A 14,709-nucleotide genomic window follows, 5' to 3' on the forward strand; every position below is an offset into this window, starting at 1 on the left:
TCCGGCGAATGGTAAGCACATAAACATTGGATTATAACATTCTAAGCAACGTATTTACGCATGCTCATTTTATTACACAATTACATAATTCTTAGGAAGAAGGAATGTCAATCCGCTATTTGAAAAACCCATGTATGGGACTGCTTTAAGACAAAAAGCAAAATACTTGTAAACCCAATTGATACTAATAGCATCACCATATCCAAGAATTGTAAAACACAAAAATGAGCTTGTGAGCCTTGGTCATTTTTGATCATCGAGTTTGTTCTTGAAAATCTTGAAGGTTGTAGCAAAGTTCGTTGTGCTACCAACAAAATATGTATCAGATAATCCGATACGTATAATAAGAGTCCATGTAGTGAGCAACTGACAATAGTCCTGTTTTGTTGAAGTCATATGAGATAGTTGTCTTACAACTAAGCCTAATTTCCAAGTCTTTCAGTTGGAAGTACAAAAATGACGCCATTGCTTACAATATCCGACTGTGTTGAGTGTTCAGGATTTATAGTTGGAATGATGGTTGCTTTTCACTATCAACTATAGAGTATGCTTCTTTCAATAAGGGGTGAATCACTACAGATTCAGCTATCCCCTTTTCCAAATTGTTGAATTGTCAGAACAAGATGCCGTGACTGATGACTCGTACGGTTCATTCTTTTGCACCAGCTTTTGTCACTGACGTCTTTTCTGCAACCTTTTTCATTGAAAACAGAACATATGAGGCTGCCTTTACCGAAGTGTGATCAGCTTCATTGTAATTCCAACGCATGATTTTTATATGTTTTGATAGAGCGATGATCTTTTCGGTCGATCATATGATATTTGAACGACGTGGACGCGCGTGTGTTGTACTTGTGAAGCTTTTGATTCCGAGGTAAAGAAGTCATTGAAATATTCGGGGCAAAGACCGCAGTGGAACTGATACATAAACTTGGCAATTTCTTACAGTTACACCCTCTACCCACTGCTTCAGTGCTTAATTTTACCCATAAAATCTGTAATTTGCTTGTAACTATTTTTCTGTTCATAATCATTTTGAAGAGTAAGTTCTATGGAAGTGCCGAAATATGTTGCTTCCGAGTAATTCCCTCTCAACATGCAAACGCCCGTCTCCACACCATTTCAGATCAAATTGAAAATTTTTACATCGATCAGGCATTAAATTTGGTGTATAACAAACTTTGTTTCAAGAAAATCGGACAATTCGTTACAGAGTTATTGCAATTTGAACAATGACATTTTGTGCTCACTCGGCCGTGACGCTATACCGCTTGGCGCTTGGAACCTGTGTCTAATTGTAATTAGCATTATAGTGATCAAATTGCTGCCGGGCAGACTTAAATTTAGAGATATTTTGGTATATGCTTATTGTGATAGACCTAAATTTTTAACTTAACTAATGGGGGTTAGGGGTCAAATGTCAATTCAAAGTAATCATGTTTTCAAAATCAGCCATGCGTAACAAATATGCAACTCTGCCTAGCGTAATTCTATTTGAACCGATTTTTTCGAGGAAGGTGTCAAATGGAAGCTTGGAGAGAGTAGAACGTTGCTGAATTGGTATTGCATGTGATATTTGACTGCCACTTGTCTAAAACTTCATTCAAAAGATGCGCTTTAAATAGTGCATGACCTGTTCTGCATAAAGTGTCAAAGTATATTTTTAACCGTGTTCCTGTCTTATATCCATATCATAACCAATTCTGATGGATTCTAATTGGTAGCAGCTTTCATATGACACCTTACTTATGAATTTCGGGTTAGATATAGTCGTGCCAGAGAGCTCAGAAATATCGTCACGCATCACTTATTTTAACATACTGGTATGTCAATTTTGAAATCAAGATTTGAACCTTGATTCTGTAATGCGGAGGGGAATTCCTAGTGAGTGAAGAACATGTACCACCAATCATTGCTTACCAGCATTACTACCTGCAGCCTGTATAAGTAATGATTTTAGCAGTTATAATTATACGCAAATTTCATGGATGAGTAAGCACGAAATCCTCATTCTTCATACTGCAATTGCTCAAGAACCGATCAATAAAGTTATAATAATTAAATTCTATTCTACTCTGAATTGGGTACTTTAGTTGTACATGATATTGCAGAGAAATCTAAGAGGGTGTGAAGACGAATTGAAATATTATTTGGATGTTGACTCGAATTACTGATAGTCGGTAAACCCAGAAGCACCCTTGCAAGCATAATGCACATGCAATAAATAAAAGTACTCTCTGAGCATGGCAATAATTATCTACTGAAACACATTATCATATAAGGAGTAGAATAATGGCAAAATCAGATAATCATTGAATTAATATAATTAAAATTAATTAAAAAATGACCTATTTTGCATTATGCATCATATTATATTTTTAACCATGTTGCTGTCAAATATCAATAATAAAATCAAGTTTCGTGCATTCTAGTTGGAAACAGCTTTCAAATGACGCCTTGCTTGTGAATTTTGGTTCAAATAGAATTGCACCAGAGGAGTTGAAAAATATTGTTATGCATCACCGATTTTAACATATGACAATTTTGAACCTTGACTCAATACTGTGGAGCGGGGAAATTCGTGGTAAGTGAAGAACATGCACCAACAGTTATTGCTAAATAACATTCAAACCTTTACTCTACGTAACCTCTGAGCTATATCAGTTACAATCATACACAGGTTTTGTGTTGCCAAATTTCATGGTTGAGTAATCACAAAATCATCATTTTTCAAACTGCAATAACTCGAGAGCCGTTCAACGAAATTGTCCGAAATAAATTTTGTTGTACTAAGAACTAGATACTTTATTTGTATATAAATTTAGAGAAAAATCTAAGAGGGTGTGGAGACGGATTTAAAAAATATTTGCATTTTGACAGGGAATTACTCTTCTGCATCTTTTGAGCCCAAAACTGGCTTTTTAATGTAGGCTGGAGCAGTGATTAATGATTATCATGATATGGCGAAATTAGCTATTTTCGGCTCGTTCGGTGAAATTGCATGACCACTAGAGAATGTACGAACCCAAAATTGGAATTTATTTATTTGATGGAATTTATTTATTTGCTATTAGGCACCACATATCATATATCAAAACCCTTTTTCGAAATTCAAAAATTTTCATTCTTCACTCCGCCCTGCTCAACACAATCACTCCGACTCGACTTGCGCCCTGACTTGGACTTGACTCTGTGGTGAATTGAAAATGACTCAACTCGAGTCAAAACTACAATAGTCCAATTGACCTGTGACTTTGTTACAACCCTGCTAAATTAACTCTTCCAAATTATTGAAATGTAGTAGGCCTACTGTCATTGAAAATTGTACATCTGATCCTCACTCTCTCAGACAGACAGAAGTTTATTTTCAACTGCTAGAAAGTATTATGGTGAAATGGTGGCCAGCGATACGACCATCAGGTCTTCAAGTCAGCTGGACACCTTTCGTGAATATTTTGCAGCCAATTTTAGTGTTATCTCTAAGCTACTAAGTGTAAAGCTATACTAACTAGCTACAGTATTACATTGTAATATTATCCAATGAATCTTCACAAAGTATTTCCCATGACTTTTTTGCAAACGAGACAATATCGAATGTGATGGATCAATCGGTGAAACGCGAAGACAAAAAATCAAAACTGAAAACGAAGCTCAATGGGGCCAAAGAAAAAGAACCGGTGCAAACAGGATGTAACCCGGTTTCAAGGGAGGTAGGCCCCAGTCCTTCTGCCTACCCTGGTCTGATCAAGGACTTAACGTCTCGTAAAGAAAAAGCAACCACCAGGGGAATGTCAAGTGATAATGATATCATGGAAGGTAACATCATAATTTGTGACTAGGGCTTGGCGCAATGATTCAAGTACCTGAATCTGAATCGAGTATGAATTCGGGTCTAGAGATGATTTTTTTAGTACTGACAATTTGACATCATACTCTCATTGCCACTAAGATTTGATTTATCAACGAGAATTATAGATTTGATGCTATGTTGCTATTGACACTGTAGTAGGCTTGAAACTGGTGTCTTTAATTTGTCAATGTCGCCAATGTCGACGTGTATCTATTTTGTCAATGTCGCCGATGTTGCCATTGCCAACAATGCCGACATTGCCGCTTGGGTTGTAATGACTCTAGGCTCCTCCTCGCCATTCCTACCTAAGTGTTGGAGGTTTATCTAGGCTCCTCCTCGCGAATGGCCTCAAACTTTATTGGGCGTAGCCTAATTGATATCCGCTAATACTAGAATATAACGTTCAGAAGATGTGTGTCAAGGCTCGAGTTATCAAAACATAGAAAGGATCGACTTGAAACCTGAAATCGTTGTCCTATACAAAACAGATTCCACCATAAATACTTGGATATTTTGATTTGCGAACATAGTTCGTTGTCACCGAGATTGCGCCAAATATGGCCCGCGACTCGACTTTGAGCCATATTATGACTTCTATCCAATACGTACACCATCGTTGACTGCTTTTCATTTCTTCTTATGCCATTATTGACCTTGGTGCAAAAGACCAACAGGTGATAAGTGCCAAATTTTTCTTTAAATAAACAACAACACAAACCCCTTTGGAGTCGTGTGCGTCTCACAATTTTCTTTTTCGTACGTTTAGGCAATTCCAATATATTTTGACTTTTGCGACAAACCTGATGGGAGGTCAAGTCATAACAACATGCAATAAAGTGATTATTTAACAATGCTGTGCCCACCGGATGCATCATTATATTAATTAGTTGCACTAAGGTTTCGAAAACACCCCTTCCATAAGCTCTATCTGTAAATCGATCACATGGGCGGAGAAACGATAAATGTATGATATTAATATGTGCAACTATACTAATAGTATTGACGAAATTCATAATAAATGGCCAACGTACGTCGTATGAGTAATCCAGATTTAAAATAAAGTCAATGTAGCCAGGTGCGCTGTTGTGACAATTAAATTCACTTTTCAAACCTCTTTGTTGCCATCAGACTCGTAATAAACTACTGGATTTTCAAAAAGCGCAACTATAGAACTAGAACTATTCACTTTTTAAAATCCTTAACTAAAACTAGAACTAGCGACCTTTAAAAATCCGGAATTAACTAAATGATCCCCCTTCCGTTGAGTTCAATCGTGCGAATGACTGCCCACTGCCCTGTTTTATATGAACCCCTAGCTTTTCCAAAAATAATACAATTCCACATGGCCAATCGAAAATGATTTTATTCAACAACTTACATCAAGTAGCCGCGTCTGTACAACAACTAACAAAAATCAATGATCACGAGTAGTTTTTCTTTGTTTTTTTCTTGATGGCAGATCTGGAATATTGGCCTGGTTTACTTCCACTACGTTTTGGTGAATTTTAAGTTGCATTCATCTTACCCAAAATACTTAAATCTTTATTGATTTTACGAAAATATTCCAGAATTTTTTTTGGGGGGGGTCGCCCCTTTCTGGCTAAGCCAATGTGACTTGGTCCACGTCATGCGCAATGACTCGAGTACAGGTCAAGTCAAGTCGAGTCACCAAAAATCCTGACTCGAGTCATTACGTACAACCCTAGTTTGGGCCCCCGAGCGGCATCGTCGGCAATGACGGCATTGTTAGCAATTGTTGAAACTTCGATTGGTCATATAGAAGCATACGAAACATGTAGTACAAAAGTGCCAGAGGGGGTGAAAGTAGCCATCGTTGATACTCAGAGTAAAAATTGGAGTGCCGTCATAAATTTCTGCTTTAGTAGAAGTAGATGTAGCCATTCCAAAGTAAGTATACAAAAGATGTTATACTATGGTTAATTTTTCCTAGAATACGGGAATCTGTCAAGTGGAAATAATCCACATCTACTTGAAGTAGTTAAGTACTTTGCTTGGGATCACCTTTGAAAACTACACACATGACATATCTGTGGAGTCATGATCAACCCGCAGCATTGTCACAAAGTGGAATGAAATAAGTATGGTCGAAAAATACTAAATTATCTTTAACATTTTGTAGAACTAGCGTTATATTCTTTGTCCATGCGTATTTGAACTTTCCACATCCTTCATACCTGTTATTATGATTGATACTCGAATGCCTACTACTCATTCATAATCTACGGTAATCACTCGATTTTAGCCAGCCCTCTTTGTCACCTACTTTCATCGCTTGACATATCTGTATTTTTTTCAAGATCCGTTGCATCCGCAAATCCGCGAACGTCTTCACTCTCTTTTTGACGAGATAGAAAGTCAATTTACAATTCTGTACAATGAGAATCTGGAATTACAGAAAGCCAACGCCACGCTTCACGAACGACTTTTGAATTCTTCATCTGAGAAGCCGACAGATTTGGCGGATGGGAATCAGAATGAGCACAAGGTAAACGACCAGCAGTTTTGTATTACAATGTATGTGATGTTCAGTCTGTTTTGCTTAAACATACATGGAGGTACAGAACTACAATGTACAATTGAGTAATATAGTGATATTGAAATGAACCCGAATATTTTCGAATGACGTTCGTCAGGGGTAATCGACAGCGACTTGTACCGAATTGGAGAGAACATTGTATGTCAACGATTGTATCGCAAAATATGACTTCTCCTACATGAAATTTCTAATAATCTGGCCGAAGAGATCGCTTAATCTTAATGTAGGCTACTATTTTTAGATGGTATATAGGTATACGCACAGACGTGGACGTGGTTGGCGTATTTTGATAAAGTCAACTTGAATCAGAATATACTATTCAATTAGTACTAGGGATGTACAAAAATAACTCATCTCCAAATTTCGTTTGAATAGTGCTATAATGGTTCGGTTACCTTGAAAATCGCTACACACCAAATTTGACTCAATTGCTAGAAGCCATGCATTCCGAAATTGAAATTCTGACTGTTTTTTGAAACACCGGTAACAGTATTTGCGGTGGCCATGACCAAGCATCTTGTTCCAGGCATGCCTGAAGGGAGAGTGATGCTTTTTTCACATGTTCACATTCTAAGAAGGGCCTGGAGAAAGCATTGCTAGTTAATGTGGGAATTAGTCCACCTCATTAAAACAATGTTGATATAATTTGGATTTTTTTATTTCGATTCTCAATAATGCAACATTTTCCAGGGTTTGGCCAAGCCTAAGACCGGCTCCAGCCAATTTTCTCAAAAACTCAAGACAACATATCGGTCAGGAACGAGCCGGTTGGTGTCAAGTTTCAAAACGACAGCGACCCCGATCTGTTCGGTCTCGCAGGTTCGTGGAGATCGCAATTGGACAACTAGAAATTTCCTGCTTTCAAAATTAAATTACAATTAGAATTGGAATTATGGATAGAGTTTTGTCCATATTAGAATAGAATTGTAATCATTGTTACGTACACAATTGTTGGCCAAATTAGAGTATAATTAGAATTGTAGCTACATTTTTTCCAAATTAGAATATAATTATAATTATAACTACACATTTTTTCCAAATTAGAATAAAATGGTAATTATAGCTACACAATTCTTTCCTAAATTAGAGTAGAATTAGAATTGTAGTTACATTTTTCCAAAATCGGATTGGAATTACAATTATAGCCGCACAGTTTTTTCCAAATTTAGATGGAATTGGAATTATAGCAACATTTTTCACAGATGGCGTTGGAATTGGAATTATAGCTACACAGTTTTCTTCAAACAAGATTAGAATTGAAATGACCGAATTCGCAAAAACTTTGAAATTGAATTCAATTCTGAACTAGCAAGTAATAGGCCTACGGTACTGCAAAAATCAAGTTCAGAATTACTAAATTCACGAAAACTTGAAAATTAAATCAAATTGAATCAAATTAGAGTTCATCCTCATAAGTGTGAGCATGGCAAATGTCTGTCCACCAATCTTGGCTCATTTCGCATGATGCAGTTCTGTAGCATTATCAAGAAGTCTGGAAATTAGATAAGAATTGAAATGAGAGCATTGAAACATTTCACAAAGTAGATTAGAATTAGCTTACCGACATTTCGCTCCAATTTGTCTAATTAGAAAACTAGAATTGTCTAGCTGTCCAAGTCTGACCGAGTTTGTCGAATCTTGTGACGCCCCTGACACTGTGACGCAATTTTCAGGAACTTACTGGTCACAAAGACGGCATTCTGCATGTCGACTCGTCAAGAATATTGCCATCTACCATTGCCTCCTCCTCCGCAGATCAAACTGCCAAACTATGGTGAGGCAATTTCAAAACATGTGTGTATGACCGTACCATTTCATTATTCTACTGGAGTAGCACCAATGCCGGCAACTATCTTGACTCTATCAGAAATATTTGATTATTCTACTGAGTAGCATCAATATCAGCTCCTATCCCAACATTGTTTTGTACATTATAATATCAAGGTGAATTGCACAAATGACCGATGCCACAATTGAATTTGGTAATTTCATGTTACTCAAGTAGAATAGTACAACTCACAAGTACAGAATTTAAATATATTGTTTGTTGTATGAATATATTCATTTTGTATCGTTATTGTGTGAATATTAGGACCGGGAAAAAGCGCTTTTGATCCATGTATTAGTATTTGAGTATCACTTATGATGTCACAACAGTATTTATGATGCGGAAAGTTCAAATATGTACCTTTTCTGCGACCGCAAATAATGCAATGCCGGTTCTACATTGCATTTATTATGATTTAGTATTCTTTCGACCGCACCTATTTCATTGCACTTTGTGACAGTGCTGTGGGTTGATCATGGCTTTGCAGACATTTCATTTCAACTAACGTGTGTAGTTTTGTACTACATGTTTCACATGCTTGATACGAGCAATCGCACTTTACAGGCGTCCACAGAGGAAGATTCTATCGACACTATAATTCTCATTGATAAATCAACTCTCAGTGGCAAGGAGCATATCATATCAATTCTCGATTCGAATTATTAAAATTAATACCATACTCAAATCATTGTTTGCTGTAATTTCTAGTTGAGAATAATTGTCAACATTGACAAAATAGTCAGACCCCTTCTTTTACTTCCAGGGATATGAGCACGGGTCGATGCTACGAGACATACCGTGGCCACACGGGCTCCGTGAATTGCGTCCGATTTCACCCCACAAAGCAGCTGGTCCTGACGGCCTCCGGGGATTGCTCGGTCCACCTCTGGCCGTACGGCCCTCCCACTTACTCATCCTCCATGACGTCGGGAGATGAGGACACTCACTCTGATGAAGGTGCTCATTCCTTGCTATCATAATTGAATGACTTGACTTCTGTTTTTTAGGCAAACTAGGTTCGGAACACTTAATTCTTACTTACTTGCACATTGCTTCTACTTGAGTACCAATGAAGAATGCTTTTGCAATCCAGACACGCTCGAAAGCCCGGCATCACTGGTACGCAGTCCGTGTCACATGTCTGCGGTGGTGGCTTGCGACTGGCTGATGGACGGACAGCATTTCGTGACGGCTTCCTGGGACCGTACGGCTTGTCTGGTCGATTCTGCTACCACGCAGGTAGTACAGACTCTGAGCGGTCACGACCAACAACTGACGCACGTCAGGTAAGTGGCTCTCATCCTGGAAAATAAATTTACTAAGCAGATTAGAATTTGAATGATTGCTAGAGAGTGTTTTTCAGAATACATCACAATTAGAATCGACAAATAGCTGGAAAGCAATTTAAATTCTGGACTAGAAATAAACACAAGAAAAATCAACTTACGTTCATATCAAATCAGAGTTGATCCCAATGAGCATGAGAATCACAAATGTCTGTACGGGAAGCTTGCCTCGTTTCGTACCTTACAGTTCTCTTGTAGCATTTTCAGGAAAACCAGAAATTGGATTGGAATGGAAATGTGAGCATTGGAACATTTTACAAATTAGATTAGATAGCTCTAATTTAGTCTAATTAGGTGATTGGAATCATCTAGCCGTCCAAGTGCGCGGTCCGATCCAGTAGACGTTCCTTTGTTTGTGATTTTGTATTCAGCACTCATCCGAGTCAGAAAGTGATTGTAACGTCATCGAGGGACGCAACGTTTCGCGTTTGCGACTTCCGAGAGTCGACGCTACACTCTGTGATTGTCGGACAAGGTCATACACATTCGGTCACTTCTGCGATATTTACTACGGACGACAAGGTATGACTGTTGAATTATCAGACTGCTTGACTTAAAATAACGATCTATTTTTTATCGTTTACTGGTAGAAGTGGTCAAAGTAGTTATCGTTGGTATTCAGGTAGAAGAAGAAGTAACGACGTACATTCTCCTCGAGTAGAAATTTTCAGTAGGTAAAAAAGTAAGTTTCGAGGCCTCGTATTGCCTGGGATACTGAAAACTGTTGTGTAGGAGCACTCCAAACCATAACCACTTGGAGAAGTAGTGCAAGTAGCCAGAATCCACATAAGTAGAAGTGGATACACATCTATGTGAGTCACAAGCCGATGTGACTTTTATAGTTCTGACTTGAGTCGAGTCATTTTCAATTCACCACCGAGCCCAAGTCATTGTGTTTTCTGTTCAGTATCGAGTTCATTTTTTTAACTCTTAACACTTTGATTCCAACAGCTAGTTTCTAGGACTATTTTTCAATTATCGGTTCTGAAATACGAGACTTGAAATAGGCCATATAGAATGTGTAGAGCTCACGACTTGGTCGAGTCAAGTGCAACGACTCGAGTACAATTCGAGTCAATACACAAATTGACTAGAGTCGACGAAAAATTGCGACTCTGGTCGAGACATGACTTGAGTCATTACAACCCCTGGTTAAAGAGTATATCTCAAATATTCAATATTAGTCTAGTTCTACTGCTAACCCCACACCTGTGACAAGAAAGCGACCAAATGACCGCTCTCTCCAGATCATAAGCGGGAGTGACGACCGATGCGTGAAAGTGTGGGATTTAAAAAACATGCGGTCCGCGTTGGCAACGATGCGTTTGGATTCGCAAGTGAACAGGCTATCGGTGAACAGCAAAGGAATTATCGCCATACCTCACGACAACAGACAGGTTCGTTTCTCGATGGGTTGGTTGAGGGTGTGCCTTTTTTGTCCATGTCCACAATTGGCAATGTTGACAACTGTTCTGCTTGAGTAACATCAATGTCAGTTTCTATCTCCACTCTACTCAAGTAGAACCTTGAATTAGTTCCTGGCATATTCGATATAGCTGCGGGAGTTGATTCTCATCAAATAGAATAGATTTCGATATCGTCAAAATCTAGATCTTGTGTTCTGGTCTGTCTAACACCATTCAGTCGGTTTTGTGCAAATTTTTTTTTTCATTTGAAAAACAATGTTGACTCTTCGCTCTCAAGCTACTGCTAAATTGACCGTTATCTCTTTGATTTGGGTGCCTTGGGGTTGACTTTTATGAAAACACGCCAACCAAGGGAGTGCCAGATTCCTTGTACCATCTAAATATAGTAAATTGAGCTTGAGCGCTCTCGTCGCCCCGATTATTCATGCCGGTGACCTCATATTTTGTGATACGATTGTTGATATACAAAGTTCTTTCCAATTCTCTACTAGTTGCTGACGATTACCCCTGATGAGTGTCAGCCGAAAATATTTGGGTTCATTTCAATACGACTATACTATTCTATTGTATATTGAAGTTCTGTACCTCCGAGAAGCTCTTCAAACCTTCTTGTAGTCAATCAATTTCAAATTATACTACGATGCTGTGTTTTTTCCTGAATTGAAATAAAGTTTTGAGGGTAACGACTTTTGTAGTAAGATGCTCCTGGACCGGGGTCTGACGAGATCTTACAATTTCAATTTATTTTGTACAACTGTGTGGCCCCTTGATCAAATCTACTTTTTGAAGATACGGTACTTGAGTAGTTTTCAGACCTTTTATCGTGTACTTCTGCTTGAAAATTTCTACTTCTACTCAAGTGGCAATACTGACTACTTTTACCACCTCCAATTACAATACTTAAGAGGTTATGATTTTACACTACTTATACATAACAGTTTTCAAATTTTTAGACAAAACTAGCTCTAGAATGCCTACATTTTGTTTACTTAACCCCTTTACGCAGATTCGATTGTATGACTTGGACGGAATCAGAGTCGCACGTTTGCCACGCGAACGAACTTGCCACAGGCGCATGGTCACCTGCACCGCTTGGGCGGAGTGTAAGCAATCATGCAAGTTGATAACTGGAGCTTGGGACAAGCTGGTTCTTGAATGGACAATCAACATTCCGAGCTTGCTCAAATGAAGAAGAGTCCGCCCAGACTTTCAATAATATATATTTGTTTGTTCCTTCCTTGTCGTTTTTTGGGAATTATAGACTATTCCAGTATTGAAATATCGCTGAGGAAACCTTCCATCATTCATTTCTCGTTTCTCAATATTGCAGCCCCCACTTTATACTCGGTATTGATAGCATTAGCCTGCTTAGTATCCATGACGGAATCTCAATCAGTCATAGGCTATTTATTTGTTCATTTTTGTGTAATAGTGACGTTTATTTTGATGAATTTATTGAGTGAATATCACTATGTCCATGAAAGGTGCTGTTGTCGATAAAGGCAGGCCTGGCGACTTTCAAATAAATAGGAAGAGTTGGTCAGCGGGTACTTTTATTGGAATTTTGTCAGATCGTAACACCACAAGATAGTGATCTAATGAAAAGATAGGAAGCTGTTGAAACGACTTGGAGTAGTCTATAAACAGAAGACGCGTGTCTGTTGTATTTGCGCGCTTTTGTTTCCGAGGTGAAGTAATTGAAATTTGCAGAGACTTTTTGGGGTACAGAACTCTAATATACATTTAAGTAGTACATTCATTGCATGTATAATATACATGTATATTGAAACCCGAAGCTTGAAATTTGTGGGACAGTGACCACGATGGAAGTGGCAATTTGTAGCATGTCTTCTGTGTCTAGAACACCCAATCTTTTGAGTGGCAAATTATCAGTTGCACATCCAACCCCCTTGGGACATAGACAATGATCCGGAGAATCTGATGCTGTCGTTCAGAGAAAATTCAGAAGTCTCAACAGACACTGGTGACTAAGTCGGTAACTGAGTTGATTTTATGCTGTAATCAAGAGCCCTGACCAGTTTTCATTCAGTAGAAGCCGATTTAATTTCGACTTGAATGTCGACAATGTCACTGGACATTTTTAGCGACTGAAGGATAACCGTTGAAACACTGTTCCACAGTTGTGGTCCGGCATACTTGACATATACGATGTCTATCTAAAGACTATAAAGTTCAAGTTTATTCATAAAATTTCATCACTTCAAAACATCACAAGACAGCAATTAATGAATGATAGGAAGATGCCGAAACGACTAGGAGTAGGCTAGTCTTGAGATCAGACACCCACCTGGGCCAAGGCGATGTAAAGAGGAAGCATGCACACTGAATGAAAGTAAAAGAAGCTATAATATAGAGTGACAAGTGACGGAAGGCGAGATCGATCTATGTCATGGTCGTGGGTCGTGGTCCAGTAAATGGTGAGGGCTGACTAGTATTCACTCAGCAGAAATTGCTTGTATTTCGAATTGAATGTGGATGGACATGCTCGACGACTGTCGGATAGCCGGTGAGATACTGTTCAACACTTAAGGTCCGGCATATTTGATAGAGCGATGATCTTTTTTGTCAACCATATGATAGTTAGACGACGTGGACGCGCGTGTGTCGTACCAATGATATATATCATTTACCAATGATATATATCATTGGTCGTACTTATGCACTTTTGATACCGAGGTAAAGACGTCATTGAAGTGTTCGCGGCAGAGGCCGCAGTGGAACTGATACACAAACTTTGCAATTTCTAGTTTTCGCATATCTTTTATGTTTAGGACATCGAATATTTTGAGCAGTGATTTATTGGACACACTTCCTGGTCCCTTTGACGCCCTGGCTACGGAGGACCGGATGTTGTAGTTTTTGTAGCGGCTTCAGTGCCGTTTAACCGGCAGCCCCCAAGAGATGATGCCATATTGTAACTTCGATAGGAAAAATGATTTAAAGAGTATCAGAAGGATCCAGACTGGCATGTAGTCTCTAAGGCTATAGAACAGACCACAGGTTCGTGATAATTGTTTTTTCTTTCGACTGAATGTGACTCTTCCAGGACATGTTCGAGTCTTGTAAAACCCCAAGGTCTTTCGCATTTTCCGAGTTGGAAATAGGTTGACCAGCGATGGTAACGGTTAATTTTTTTTTCGGAGTTTCAGGCCAATAACTGGGATTTCGCGGCGTTGACGCAAAGATTACTGTGGGCCGTCCACTCATGCACTTTGTGCCTTTGGTCACTGGTCAGGTCACGGCACCCAACTTAGCCTTAGGCTTAGAGGATGAGCAAGAGAGGAGGTGAGTATCATCAGCGAACAGTGTGGTATTCAATGAGGAAGACTCAGAAATGTCGTTGACATATAAGGTGAAGAGGACTGGCCCAAGCCATGAGCCTTGGGGTACACCACAGGTAACTAGTTGAGGAGAGGACAAAGATGTTAGTGATTGAAACCATTTGTTGGCGCCCAGTGAGGTAGCTTTTAATGACATCCAGTTGTGGGTCCCGGAATCTACACATCTAAGGTCAAACGCCTTTTTTAGATCAAGGAAAATATTACACACACATCTCGTGTCTCCAGGATATCAATCAATCAATCAGGTTTATTATTATTTTCATCGTTTCAAAACATCATAAGACTGCGATACAATGAAAAGATAGGAAGGTGTCGAAACAACTTGGAGTAGCCATTAAG

The 14,709-nt window shown here is 38.8% G+C and overlaps 1 protein-coding gene across 1 annotated transcript; it reads left to right on the top strand.

Annotated features, from left to right (window-relative positions):
* Window positions 1-2,876: 2,876 nt before the first annotated feature.
* Window positions 2,877-12,491, top strand: LOC145440102 (WD repeat-containing protein 37-like). Its single transcript, XM_080317694.1, has 9 exons — window positions 2,877-3,816; window positions 6,169-6,356; window positions 7,098-7,226; window positions 8,081-8,181; window positions 8,999-9,192; window positions 9,329-9,521; window positions 9,953-10,103; window positions 10,829-10,978; window positions 12,015-12,491. The coding sequence occupies exons 1-9, from the start codon at window positions 3,600-3,602 to the stop codon at window positions 12,195-12,197; spliced, it is 1,506 nt and encodes a 501-aa protein (XP_080173820.1). The 5' UTR covers window positions 2,877-3,599; the 3' UTR covers window positions 12,198-12,491.
* Window positions 12,492-14,709: the final 2,218 nt, after the last annotated feature.

This window comes from Botryllus schlosseri, chromosome 6, assembly GCF_051294905.1.
Source record: "Botryllus schlosseri isolate E-star chromosome 6, Bs_hap1, whole genome shotgun sequence".
Taxonomy (NCBI): Eukaryota; Metazoa; Chordata; class Ascidiacea; order Stolidobranchia; family Styelidae; genus Botryllus; species Botryllus schlosseri.